At 39.2% G+C, this 14,528-nt stretch overlaps 1 protein-coding gene across 1 annotated transcript in view; it reads left to right on the top strand.

The window, feature by feature from the left end:
* Nucleotides 1-12,468: 12,468 nt before the first annotated feature.
* The window catches only part of Grxcr1 (glutaredoxin and cysteine rich domain containing 1), a 131,036-nt gene continuing 128,976 nt past the window's right edge, over nt 12,469-14,528 (top strand). Inside the window, exon 1 of the mRNA XM_048415286.3 lies at nt 12,469-12,852. Coding sequence (XP_048271243.3) covers nt 12,469-12,852 — 384 coding nt within the window. The remainder of the gene's footprint in view (nt 12,853-14,528) is intronic.

Here is a 14,528-nt window from a genome sequence, read left to right as displayed (position 1 = left end):
AGATAATATGTACTCTTCAGGGGCATGCCATTAGTGATGCTTTGGTGATATATTTCTTCCACCTTGATCATATCTCCTAAAAGTTAATTCAGCCATGCATACACTGATGGATTAATTCATTGATTAGGTTAATGTTCCCAGTATCTACTCATTTCTTAGTAATGCTGCTAACTGGAGTGAATATCTCTACTAAAAGAGCCTTTTGGAGAGGCATTTCATATCTAAACTATAATGGGGAGTTCATGCTTTTTCTGTCTCCCTAAGTCCTTTTCTTTCTCATCATAAAATAGCTGTGGGCACAAAAACAGTGTGTTAAATAGCGACAGTAGCAATTCATCAAAATTACAGAACATTGTTCATTGGAAATACCTTTACTAAGTATTTACAACCTCTTTCTTGCTCACTTGTGAGAAAGGCACAATGCTGCTAGGTAGATCTGTGTGGCATTATTTATACTCTAATTATTTTGACGTGTAGGAATGACAGTTTCTTCTGATTAGAAATAATGTTTAGAACAAAACAAAACACCCTACCACAAAAACTATATTCAGGATAAGACTTGAAAAAAACGTGTACTTTGACTCAGCTAGCATTTGAATGAAGGACTGTTGGCTCCTAAGTCCATAGTCCATATTCCTTCTGTTGTGCTCACTGACTGTTGAATGTCATTTAAAGTACCAGAAATTATTCAGTTCTTTACTAGCAGGGAATTCAGGCTAGGATACACTGATGCAATGGATTTCTAGATCCCGGGAGATTGCACAATCTATAAAACACCGAGCTAGTGCTCAAAACAGGGAACAGAGAGTGAATTTCTGAGCTCACAAATACTAACAAGGTCCACAAAAACTAAGTGCGTGGTTCAAGAAGGAAGCCAGGGAATGCACAAAAGGAGAGCCAGGAGGAAATCTGCTGAGAGAACCTGTGAGGACCTCTCCACGTGCGATCTGGACATCAAACAAGAGCCTGCTGGGAGCGAAGTATCATTTATAAGTATAAAATAAACTAAGAAATAAATATTTCTTTTATTTTTTGAGATTATAATTATATAATTTCCTCTCATTTTCCTCCCTCTATACCTTCCCATATACTCCTCCTTGCTCTCTTTCAGATTCATGGCCTCTTTTTTTAATTGTTTTTTATATTTATATATTTACACACACATACACACACACACATATATATATCTATTTCATATATATATGTGTATATATATACCAAGGCCGGGCAACCACAGACCAGACTAAACAGCCTAAGCAGACTAAGCAAACTAAGCCTCGTTCTCCTCCCATTTTATATTCCTCTAGTGCTGGGGTTAAAAGTATAGGCCACCACCACCTAGATTTGTTTCAGTGTTGATCTTATATAACCCAGGGTGGTCTTCAACTCACAGAGATCCATCTGCCTCTGTTTCCCAAATCCTGGGATTAAAGGTGTGTGAAACCACTGCCTGACCTCTATTGGTTTAGCTTTGCTCTTCTGATTTTATTTATTACCATAGCATTTTCATTATCCTGGCTTAGCTCATTTTTAGATAGTTGTGTTTGTGAAAGTTTCTGGATGTAGCTTCTGATGTTGCCAGAAGAAGACATCTGAATCCTCTGACTGTCACAACCTTTCTACCCCCTCTTCTACAATGATCCTGAGTCGCAGGCGTGGGAGATGTTTTGCAGATGTAGTCATTAGGTTGGTGTATGAGACACACACACAGCATGTGAGCGTCTCTTAGAAAAGACAGCAAGAAAAAAAGGCAAAATTTATCACCATCACTTTATAATGAATTGGGTCTCCTGGGAAGCTTGGAGTCACAGATTCTAGGACAGAAAGAAGGAAACTAGAAATGTACTTAAAGTAGCAGCAATCTCCAGGTCCCAGGCCTCACTTCGGAGCTACTGGGAGGTGGTACCCGCTTGGGAAGGGAAGGATGTGGCCACTGATAGGTTTTCTGTTGCCACAGTGGATGTCCCACATCCACGCACGTATGGACAGCACTGGTTGGACTCAGTATGCTATCAAAAAATGAAACTAAAAATCAAACCAAACAAAACCAACCAAACAAAAAAATTCTTCTCAAGATGATATTTTCATCCAAACAAACCAGGAGGTGGGAGGACCTTGGACTTCCCACGGGGCAGGGAACCCTGACTGCTCTTAGAATTAGAGAGGGAGGGGGAGGTGGGGAGGGAGAGAGAAAAGGGAGGTGGGGAGGAGGTGGAAATTTTTAATAAATAAATAAATAAATAAATAAATAAATAAATAAAAGATGGTATTTTCAACCACCGTTGCTTATCTTCTAGCCTACAGCACAACACAAAGGGTCTTTGCAGGTCTTTCTATCAGATGTAGGAAATCCAATGATGGACAGAACTCCAGGTGAGGGCTCGCTTCCTGAGGCCACTAGCGGAGACCCCCGTGGAGTATTCATGGTTGCAGCCTAAACTGGGCCGACTTTGATCCATTCTGAGCACATGCCTGGAATGACGAGCTAGCCGGGCTTTCGGGACAGCTGATGTTTCCATGGGCTACACAGAACATTATTAAGGCTTGGTTGCAATCTCCTGACGTGACAGAAGAGAATTCAACCACAGAAGCTGCCTGCTTGACCGCTCTGTGGCTTCACTGGGAAGTTCAGAGCAAACATAAGTATGAAGAATACTTTCGAAAGCAATTGGGCAGGCAGACGGGACTCTTGCACTCAAAGCTGTGCACATAAATTAATGTATTTGGGGTCGGGATGTCTGATTTCTGTGTAGGCTACAAGCTGACACCAGTGTAGTTAGGGACAACATCTCAGCAGCTATGGGGCTATCATGCACTGTCTGAATGGGTGACCTCATAACACATCCATCATCCTGTGTCCACCATAGCTATACTGTGTTGGTAGGGTACCAACAGCTCATTTGTATGACCTTTCAGCCTTACTTTTATGCCATATGCCTGGATAGTTGTGTGTCTCTACTCTTGATTTCTCCAAAAGCTTGCCTAGACCCTTGAAATTACCACGGCAGGTAGAGCAAAGAAAATCAGGAATGAATTAGAAATTGTGACTCTCGTTAGAATGACAGAATTTTAAATACATGAAGTATTGGCATGCTATACATTCAAGATGGTTCAAATAATACCCAGAAAAAAAGGTCTAGAAAGGAAATTCATGGAAGAAGAAGATGTTAAGCTTTCTGCTTTTTCACTGTCAACAGGACATTTTCTTCACATGCAGAAATAAAGAATGCTCTCCTATTTGTAGCTATGGAAGCATTTATTGAAGCAATTAATTTTCAAGACTCCAAATGATGTATTATAAAATTCAAGTTGAAGTGAGTGTAAATTTTTGAGTAATGTTTAAAAGTCTTTGGATGTAAAGGAAAAAAAAAAACTCCAGGTTTTGGCAAAAAGCCGGTAGTAGTAAGTCTCTTAAAAATTGGACTTTTGTTCAAACTCATCCATATGTAGTATTATAAGGGTATATTTTAATGTTTGTAATTTATATCTCTGTAGATGTGATGGGAAAACAGTTCTAAGAAATACCAATATTCTATCAGCTACAACGATACAGTCTGTATTTGAAAATATACAAGGAAAAAAAGCTCAAAAATTAATGTAATTTTAAAATGCCATTTTTAAAAAGTCCCGATTTTACTAATTGATTTTGTTTACATGCATCAAGTGTTTTTGTAGCTTTCCTCATGAAGTTTAGGCAGACTAACCCAATATTTACATTCATTCTGTAATGATTCAGTATTTTCAGCTGCTTGATGGGCCTCTCAACTAGTCCTGTTTTCTCACACCGTCTCTGATAAAATTCTTCCAGGGCCAGGGTGGTTCTTTTAGACCAATGAGTGGCCTGCTGAAAATCAGCTTTGAAGAACTTATCACGGACATGCTGTTCAATGTACCTGAGGTGAAGAGAGAGTCGTTCCACAAAGTTACACAGATGCATGGACTTCAGTTCTTTGAACCTTTACCGTCAGTGTTCTCTGTGTAGAGTGCAAGGTTATAAATATAAAAAGGATTCAGAATTCCATGTTATAGGGGAAGGAAGCTAATTGGCTGATTGTAACTCCCTCTTTCCCACCCTCCCTTCCTTTTAGAGTGGTGTTCTGCACTGATATGAAACTTTGACTTTTAGAGAGAATAGGGAAATTCTGAGAAAGATGGAATAACTTTCTGTGGAAATATTTGCTTGACAATAGACTTTTTTCCTCCAACATACGATGGTCTGTATGTGGATAGCATACTCTATTTATGAAGGACAAATACATTCTTTAACAAGATGTTTCAAGCAGACTATGAACCAGGAAATGCCTCGTCTTTTTTTTTCCTTGTGTACTTTACAGAATGAAGAAATGTATTACACATAAATACTACTTTTGTAAGCATTCTTCTTTTGTTGTTGTTATTTGGTTTTTGTTTTTTGAGACAGGTTTGTCCTAGATGTCCTGGAACTCTCTTTGTAGATCTGGCCTTAAACTCACAGAGATCCACCTGCCACTGACTCCCAAATGCTGGGATTAAAGGTGTGTGCAATCACCGCCAGGCAGCATCATTCTTTTAATGAGTGACTGTGGATATCCTAGGAGCTCGTGGAGGTTAAATACAATTTAATAGCCCTGTGCTGGTATTTTTCCTGATGGGCTGGAGAAGGAAGACATAGAGCAGGCTCTTGCTGCATTGGGCAAGCACTGGGCTTGTCATCTGTGTGCTGGGTCTACCTAGGGACCTGTTAGATGCATAAAGTATGCTTGGAAAACATTGACTGAATAAATGAATTGATCAAAGAAATGAAGAGAAGGGCTTTATAATAGGGAAAGTAAAAATATAAAAAGCTGGATGCTAGGATTTTTCTGATTGACATGGGACTTTGATTTCATTGTTTCTTAGGATAATATATGATAAAAGGGGAGAAACAATAAATAAAAAGTTTTACCTCATTAGAATCTGTATAGTAACTATTTCGGTGTTAACTGCCTAGATTTACTTTACTATCGTTGTGATGATTGTTTTAGATGATATAATTTATATTATAATATAAACTATCTACGCATGTCTTTGTAACCTTCTTAACATCTTATTATAATTGAGTACACATAAACATAATAAATTCAGATAAATCTACTCATAAGTAACAATACTTTTTAGTTTAAAAATCAAGTCAGATTCCTCTGTCAGTAAACTTCATGAGACTCAAACACTTTTAAACATGTGAAGGACCATTACTGATGGTAACTTATTTTCCTCCAACGAAAGCTAAGCCAATGTACTTCAAAAGTCCTTCACTCTATCAGTCCATGTAAAAATTAGCAAGAAATTAAATCACTTAGCTCAAGTTTTCTTTGTAATATCAAGTTTTCTTTGTAATATCAAGTTTTCTTTGAATTCTCAAGTTTTCTTTGAATTCTCAAGTTTTCTTTATAATTTCCAAGTCTCATGAATATTTTAAGTTGAAATAAAGCAGCAGGAAGCATTCTCTAGTAGTTCCTACAATTCATCCCTTCCCATCCTCATCCTAGCCAGAGAGGACTCCTTCACAAGCCCTTACATTTATACGATAAGATACCATCAGTGCTGACAAAGGCATGTCTTGGGTAGTTTCTGAGATAATTATCCTAAAATATCAGTAAGACCTGAGTCAGTTCTCCTGGAGGATAAGGAACCAAGTTTTATGACTTTTTATACAGAGTCACAACCGAATAAATCTGGGACCCTGGAGGGATGCATGAGGGGCAGAGGAGGAAGAATTAGTGGACAAAGTGAAAGAAGAGAAGAAAATTCTGGATGCTTCTCGGAGGACCACTTTATTAGATAGCGCAGTGGTTTCCATGGAGATAGAAAAGAAAATGGATACTGGTCCTCTGGACCATAATGAGTTCCTGACAGAATGTTAGAAATATTTCCTTTTTGATCAACAGGGTCTTTCTTGTTGGTCCCTCTGAATGATGGGAAGCATTGTGATACATACCCACATTTTGCCGAATCTAAAGATGCTGACAGCAGTCAATAGCATCTGAAGTTTAGTATGGAAGATGCAACCTTATTATATGAATCAATAAAAATGAAAGTCAGCGTGCTGCTAACTTAATGGTGGCATAGATTTTATTGTCATCTGAAAGGGTTTTGCCACTTGAAAATTTCCTTTTAAACAAATGGAAGCCATTTGGATGTCTATAGACATAGGTTGCTCTCATGTGTAGCTTCTGAGCATAAAGATGAGGTCGAATTCATGTGAAAGGAGTGGATTTGATGGCTGTCCTACCTAGTTTTATGTCAACTTGACACAAGCTAGAGTCACTTGAAAGGAGAGACCCTCAACTGAGAAAATGTTTCCTTAAGATTTAGCAGTAGGACATTTTCTTAATTGATTGGTGGGGGAGGGCCCAGCCTGTTGTGGGTGGTGCTGTCCCTGGGTTGGTGGTCCTGGGTTCTAGAAGAATGCAGGCTGAGCAAGCCATGATGAGTAAGCCAGTAGGCAACATTTCCTCCCTTGCCTCTGCTTCAACTCCTGTATCCAGGTTCCTGGCTTGCTTGAGTTCTTATTCTGACTTCCTTTCACGATGTATAATGATGTGAAAGTGTAAGTCGAATAAATCCTTTTCCCCCCAAGTTTATTTGGTCATGGTGTTTCATCACGGCAATAGTAACACTGCCTAAGGCAATGACCCTGGGTTCCCACCTAAAGTCACAGTCCTCTGGACTGTGTCTCTGATAGCAGGACTTGTGTGTGTATTTCTTTCACATGGTGAACTCAGTCTTACCTGCAGTTGAGAGCATTGGTGGCAATGTATCACTTTTTACAAATGTGCTTTGGCATTGTCTCCGGAAAATTTTCCCGAGCTATGCCTTTTGAGTTTTGAGGCAGCAATGACAAACTATGTCATGATTGTCACTGATGGATCCAAGACCCTAGTGTGCAGTAGTCTCAGAGATGTTAAATGGAAAACAAAACAAAACAAAGCAAAACATCAGAGCATTTCAATTGATGAAACATGCTAGGATATCTCTTCAGTCCTAAGTTCCCAAGGTCTGTCCTTCACAGACTTCATACTAGATGGAGCTTTTCACATAGGTGCAACAAAAGCTACATGTTGAAGGCTTCCATGGTCTGGGAGAATACGATTCATAAATTACAGAGGCAGGACCTCAGGTCTCTCAACTCCAAACCTCAATGATGGTTTCATGAAAGGAAATTCAGTTAATCTTGCATGAAAAGCCCCCAACAATCTGTTGGGTTAGCCCCATGGGGCCTGATTCTCCTGTTGACTTGTGCTGATTGACGTTGCCTAGATGTCAGCTGTGATCTCCACCCTGCAAAGCTGTAACATCTGTGCCAAGAGGGGCAGTCTTCTAATGTTCCCACGAATGCAAATCACAGATGTAGCTTTTGTGAAGAGATAGTAAAAAATGGCCCTTTTCCTGTCACATTTTGTTTTCTGGTTTCTAAAGCGGCAAGGTGTATTTCCAGAGTTTGTCGAGTTTGCCCAACTTCAACTGTAAAAGCTACAGCCTTTGGGCTTCAAACCAGCTGAACCTTAGAAAAGAGATAGGTTTCGTGATAACATTTCTAAAATTTCCTGGACTCTCTCAGCAGAATTCTTTCTTAATCCCGCACCATGAAAAATAATGTATAATATAGTCCCCGCTCTCTGCTCACGGAAGCATCTGTTATCTACAAACCAGTAGTGACCCCTGTGCATATTAATTTATGTAAAGTACACAAACACTGAAGATGTGGGGGCCCATATCCTAACGTGCTGGTTTAATGCAGGGATAATGGACTTTTCTTAATTAACAAACAGCCTCTTTTCTCTGTAATGAATTTAAGATTCCCAATATCTTGAAAGTAAGCATTTTCTCAAATGTACTTTATGAATATTTTCACATTCTGGTAGTCAACATAAATGGTCAGTGACTGGTACTGTTTCTAGCATGACTGGCAGAATCATTCTGGAAAGATTCCCTATGCCAAAAAGAAGATCTGAACTAATTAAGACAAATTATAGTAGAATTCTAGATTTACATGTGCAAAGAATGTGTGTCGAATTATTTTATAAAATCCCAATGGGTCACACAAATCTATCTTAGTGCTTTGTGGCCCTCACCGTCTTTGCTGCATAACTGTCATTTTGGGACTGTTGAATGAGCAACATCTTTTTTGGCATGATATGTCTTTCCCAATCAGAAAATTCATAATTCCTATCCATTATGCTTTCTCTTTAGAGAAACTTTTTTCTTACTGACCTCTCTTGGGTACCTCTCATTCATCTACTCTTTTTTTAAAAAAAAATTCTTCTCATTTATTTGTAGAGTCAAAAGTGCAATCCTAACAGAAGAGCAGAAACATCTTTAGTTCCCTAAATGAGCAAAGGGTTTCCCTCCGCCCCCGGCTTGCTGCCTCTCTAATGTGCCTCTCATTGCCAGTTCTAACCTTCTTCTCAGACAGTGGTATCAACAGTCCCTGTTACCTTGGCAACGCTGATAGGCTAATAGAATTAGAATGTCTCGGGGCATCATTCTAGCATCACGCTCTTGGATCAAAAGAAAACAATGCAGTTGTGAAATATAATTTGTAATAACCTAGTGTCTGCTAGCTATTCTTCTTAGATTTGTGTCATTTACTGGTACAAGGTAACAAAAGCTAAAATTTTAGTATTTAAAAAATGTCAGCCATAAAAATAGCATAAGAAGTCTGTCTTAAGTTAGGGATTTCTGTTATGTAAGTTTATTAATTGGATACTCTCTAAGGTAATCTTGTTGTTCTTCAAAGGGTTGAAAACTCTACTCTTTCTCTGAGGCCATTCTAAGCAAGGACTTGGCCTCCCAAGCTTCCTCACTTGGCCCTCGCATTTGTTTGAAACCTGTTTCGGGAAACTGCATTTTGTTCCCATCTTAATTGTCTGTTACGTAAGTACTGGAGATAACGACAAAGAACAAAGGTTTGTGTGGTTCATAGCTTTTGAGGTTCTAGCTCATGATTGGTACAGTGACCCACTGATAGACTCCAGCATAACCCCTTCTCCTTCTAAAGACTTATCAGTTTTACCTGATCTACAGGAGAATTCTTTCCCACATCCTTTCAAATTGTATCTACTTTTTTTTTTGTAATTCGTCTCACATTTTTATTTTGTTTTTATTTCTATATTATATGAGTTTATCCCCAAACGGGTATAATGCCTATTTTATTCACCTCTATAGACTAGATCCAGAAATTCTGATATGGTAGATGTTCAATAAATGTTGCTTAAAAGAATAACCACAAGTGTACATATGAAAGAAGTACAAGAAATTCATGAGGATGGCGCATACAAGGCTGTAAAAGGACTAAAGTGTGATGAACAATAAATGGATCCTTGAAAATGAGTGATGAGTGAGACAATGGCAGTTGGCACACAGTGGCCAGGGGCCAGTTTTGAACAGAATGAGCTTGCCGAGTATACAGGAAGATATTGAAAAACAAGAAACTCAATTATTTCAAGGCAACGCCATTCATATACACACAAAGTACTCTGGGTTAACTGGAGACAATTTTTAAACTAAGAAAACATGCCATAGTTTTACATATTTATATTTACTGCATCTATTCTAGGTTTTATATTTGAGGAGTGCTTGAGATACTTATGGAATATTCATTACCTGAGTAAACGAAAAAATGCAAAGAATTATCTACTGAGCATAACAGTATGATTTTATTTTAGCTTAAGACAGGTGTGGATTATAATAATATATATCAAGCATATAGTTTATCATGCTAAAGACATTTCTGTTAGCGTGAGAAACTTATGTGAAGGATAGACATGCTTCATTAGAATGATGGAATTTTAGATCATGTTAAACATGCATTTCAAAGCATGTGTTATGTGTACATGGATGCACATGTGTGTTTAATAGTTTATGTTTTAAATGAATATTTTAAATGAATCATCTCCCTTTTAAGAACAAACTGAGCGTCCAGGAGGCTCAGAGAGATCCTGCCATAGCAGGTAATTTAGTGAGGGAATACTTATGTGATACAAAAAAATAGGCATGTTACATCCCAAATGTCCAGATTTTCTAGACTGTACAGTAGAAAATAGGGAAGGTGTAGATATTAGCATAATTAAATCAAATTTATGTTTCTCAGAGATAATGGCAGAGAAAGATATTCTATGTATAAAACAGTAAGATAGGGGCTGAAGAGATGACTCAGAGGTTAAGAGCATTGCCTGCTCTTCCAAAGGTCCTAAGTTCAATTCCCAGCAACCACATGGTGGCTCACAACCATCTGTAATGGGGTCTGGTGCCTTCTTCTGGCTGCAGGCATACACAGATAGTATATTGTATACATAATAAATAAATATTTTTAAAAAGAGTAAGATAATGAATGTAGTAATAATAATATAGTAAATTAAATGTAGTAAGTTAATAAATGTAGTATGAATTTGTATTTGACTCTGTGGTCTAATATATTATATATAGATGCACACACATTATATTATATATGCATGTTATAATTTCTCAATACATAATCATGCAGAGTAGTGATGATTGTAAAGTTCCCTTTGATTCTCTCTGGCTCTCTGTATTAGTTTTAGTCTTTTAATAAGTGATCTGTAATTCTTTGGCACTTCCATACAATGAATTTTGATCATATTTACCAACTCTTCCCTTAATTCCTCTCAGATCCTCTCCCATCCGGATATCCCTCCAACTTCACGTCTACTTTTTGTGTTTTTGACTTAATAGCTCATTGACTTCAATTTCTGCTGTCCATGGAATTCTGAGCGTGAGGCCAACCAACTGCAGCATGAGTGACCCACCAGGAGCTTCACCCTTAAAGGACACTGAATCTGCCTTCCCCAGAAGCCATCCACTGTCCACAGTACCTCAGCTAATGGGACTGCGAGAACCCAAGGTTGGGGAGCTTGCAGGCCACAAGAATAAGCTGCCAACTGTTATTTTGATAAATGGACATATCAAACCACCGTATAAATCCATACCACACTTCCCACAGGTTAGTACAGTTCTCAGACCTCATAAGAGAAGATTATTTTACATGTTGCGGGTGGTAGTTAGAGTAGAAACGCACAGCTGGTCAAAGAGCGGAGAGTAAGTGACCATGGAGTGCTCAGCCATACAGCGTACGTCTGTACCACATGCCCTCTGCAAGGCTCAGGGACCTTTGCAGAAAAGGGAGAAGAAAGATGACGGGAGCTGGAGGCCAGAGAGACCAGCAGCAAAGCAGTGGTTTTTGGGCATGGCAGGACTGCTGGACTCAAGAACTCATTGTGGTTGTTGCTGCTGGACACTACCTGGATGTGACCAAACCAGTATGGGAAGGGGGCATATGCCTGACGATTTCTTGAAATTGCAGACAGAAGAATCTCTGTCTTAACTGTTTTGGACCATAAGGGGTTAATAACTTTTGTTCATTTCTTATTGGCCAAAGCTGGCACTTGATTACTCTTGTCCTTAAAAGCAAAAACATAAACAATTGACTTTAAAATGCACTGTGGGTTAGTTGATTCTCCTCTTTTCTAGGTATTCAGTTAGCTTACCACACTCACTAGCAACATTTCAACACAATCTGACAACTTTAAAAAGCTTCTTGGATGTTTGCCAGAGGGGTAGAAAACACACCAGGCAGGTGCAGAGGGCCGTCTCTATGCAGGAGTGACTGGGTGGAGCATCTATCAGTGCCCATCGCTTGGATGGCTGTTGTTGATCTGGCTGACTTGGAGGATTTTCCATTCTTCCTTCATCATTCCACATCTCCTTTCCAAACCCCTCCCTGTGTCGAAGAGAACACTCCCTCCTAGCAGAAGTAGGAACACGACCGACCAACCTGAAGTTCTTTCTTTCGTAGTGTGAAAGATTACCTTTAGCAAAGTACTACCAAAAACGTGTTGAAAATTTGCCTACGCAATGGTATCGGAGTCTCATCAGCTACTTAACTAGAGTTAACCCTGCAGGTTTCTGCAGGCATCGAGCACACTCACTGTCCCTTTGAAAGATTGCCTGGAGAGAGTGGGAGAAGAAACTAGCACTTAGGGCACACATTTGATTCTACGTTTTATTTCAGACCACTATTCTAGGCAGTAATAGAGTTACTGTGGAGTTGTTTCTGCTAAGATCCTTTCGACACCCATCATCTGCTTTGACATTCAAGCCCCTTACATCCTTGTCGCATGCTTACTGTCTGTCTCATCTCAGGCCACTTTCTTGCACTTGTTCTGTCAGAGCCCACCCTGCATGTTTAATATTTAAGGGCTGGGATCGTTTTGCAGGTTTTAGTTTAATGGTAACCATAGCACACATGCACATGCATTATTGATAGCCAAGGCACACCGCATGCCCTTGGGCATCCTCTTTTCTTTCACTCTTAGAGCCACGGGAGAGCTGCCGTCTTTGGAAGTCAGCTCTGCTGTGTTGCTGTGGCCAAGGGATGAACTGACAGCAGATCCATAATGGTTTAAACTGTGCATGTGGGTGGAGGTGACCATGCTAAAAAGAGAGACAAAGGCAGAAAGTGACAGGCCGCGGAAAGTCCGGTTTCGGATTGCCTCGTCTCACAGTGGGAGAGTTCTGAAAGAAGTCTATGAAGATGGACAACCCCCGGGCTCTCTGGATTCTGAATGTGCCAGTGTCTGTGGAGTAGACGGACTCAGAGACTCTGAGGGACAGCCAAACGGCCACAGTGGACCAGAAGATAGCGAACATGAGAAAGAACAGGATGACTTGCTGGTATTAGCCAGGACAGCCAGTGAGAAGGCTTTTGGAACGAGACGAGTCAACATTTTAAGCAAAAATGGTACAGTGAGAGGCGTCAAATACAAAGTGAGTGCTGGCCAAGCTCTGTTTAACAATTTGACCAAAGTGTTACAGGTAAGTCATTACACTTTCCCGCTCTGAGCTTTGTTCCTCACTCACGCTCTCCACCTCTCTCAGTTCTCCAGGACAGCATCTCATTCCTCCAACTTCCTGGGGCTCTCTCCATCTAAGACCCTGCGTGCACAGGCGCCCACTAGGCTCATTGCTCTTGGCAAACTACATTGCCTTCTCATAACCAAATTTCTGACCTGTAAACCATCTCCTCTGATTGTGATGACTAGCACAGAATCTATTTCTTAACAAAGAAAGAAGATGGCAAACTAGAGTGTTTAAAACATTTCTTCATTGCCTAGAAGTTAATTCCTTTCTGGCCTATTCTTAAATCAGCATCCTTTGCCGCTTATATTGATAGCTACACCAGAAAAGTAGAGTGCTCTTGCGTTTGGTATAATATGTTCAGTAGTGCAGTTATAAAGACCAATGGGTCTTCCTCCCATTTTCAAGGCTGGTGTACTCTTTTTGAAGCCCAGTTATTCCATTAATTTGCTTGTAATGACTTTAGAGCAGTACTTGGAAAAGCTTTAAAAATATAGAGATTCAACTGCTCTCTTTTCCAGTCTCTCTATTCCATTTGCGAATTTTGGTTTTAGACTTCATAGTAAACAAGCTTAAGATGTGCTAGGTTCTGCACCCGAACATAGGGATGTGTGATTTAGATCTGATGCCTTTGACAACGATCTAATGCTCAGGAAAATGTTTCCAATTTCCTGGAAGTGTTAGTAGGATTATCTTTCTGATGTTTAAAATATCAACCCAGGGAATAGTATTTATAATCACTGTGATTACAGTGGCAGCTCACCGCTTTCACTGCAATTGCATTTTCTATTATTTCTGATACTTAAGCAAAATGACCTCTTGTAATAAACTATTCCATGCTTCTATATATAAAGAAACAGGGATGATAGGGAGGAAGAGTTTCAAACCAAATGTCGCTCCAATATATTTTACTTCAGAGGAAGTTTGTGAAAAGATCAAATCATGAGACTCTAAAGAAGCAAATTTCGATCTTACCCAAAGAAAAAAGAGCAGCAAAGAGTGGTGGTTATTTACATATGTAGAGCATATTCATGAATGACTTAGTAGGTTAAGGATGAGAGTCAAAATCAGAGACTGATAATTATGCTTTATGAGATAGGGTATGGTCTCACAGAAATTTGTAAAGATGTGACTTCTGGGTTAAAGAAAACCTTACAGGAATGAGTTTTTTTTTTTGTTGTTATAAACATTTTTACAGTCAGGCTCAAGACCAAGCTTCTATATGGCAATAGGTTCTTCAACGTGTGCATTTTCAGTGGTTAATCAGTTTCTTATTATTTGAATTGCCTTATGGCTGAAGGTTTTATCATCAAACTGCTATTTTAGTTTTAGGACTTTGACTTGCACTTGTTTACCAACCTCTCAAAAAATACTGTCACTTATGAATAAACACCACAAACCCCAAAACCTACAAGGGAAACTCTAGCTTTCTCCTTCTGTTTTCACCCAATAGTGCTACAAATGTACAATCGAGCATCAAAGGAAACTTCCCAGTCAAAACTCTGCCACTGGATTACCTTAAATAATTACTTGCATAGTTTTCTTTGCATGACTTGGTAAACAATTTTGTGAGCACAAATTCAGTACAACTTTTTTGATGATCTCGTCTACTCCAAGTGTTGAAACAATTAGCA

This window comes from Myodes glareolus, chromosome 8 (genome assembly GCF_982192425.1).
Source record: "Myodes glareolus chromosome 8, mMyoGla1.1, whole genome shotgun sequence".
In the NCBI taxonomy this organism is placed as follows: Eukaryota; Metazoa; Chordata; class Mammalia; order Rodentia; family Cricetidae; genus Myodes; species Myodes glareolus.
Note: the sequence above shows the minus strand (reverse complement) of the source record. Positions and strands in the feature narration are given on the sequence as shown.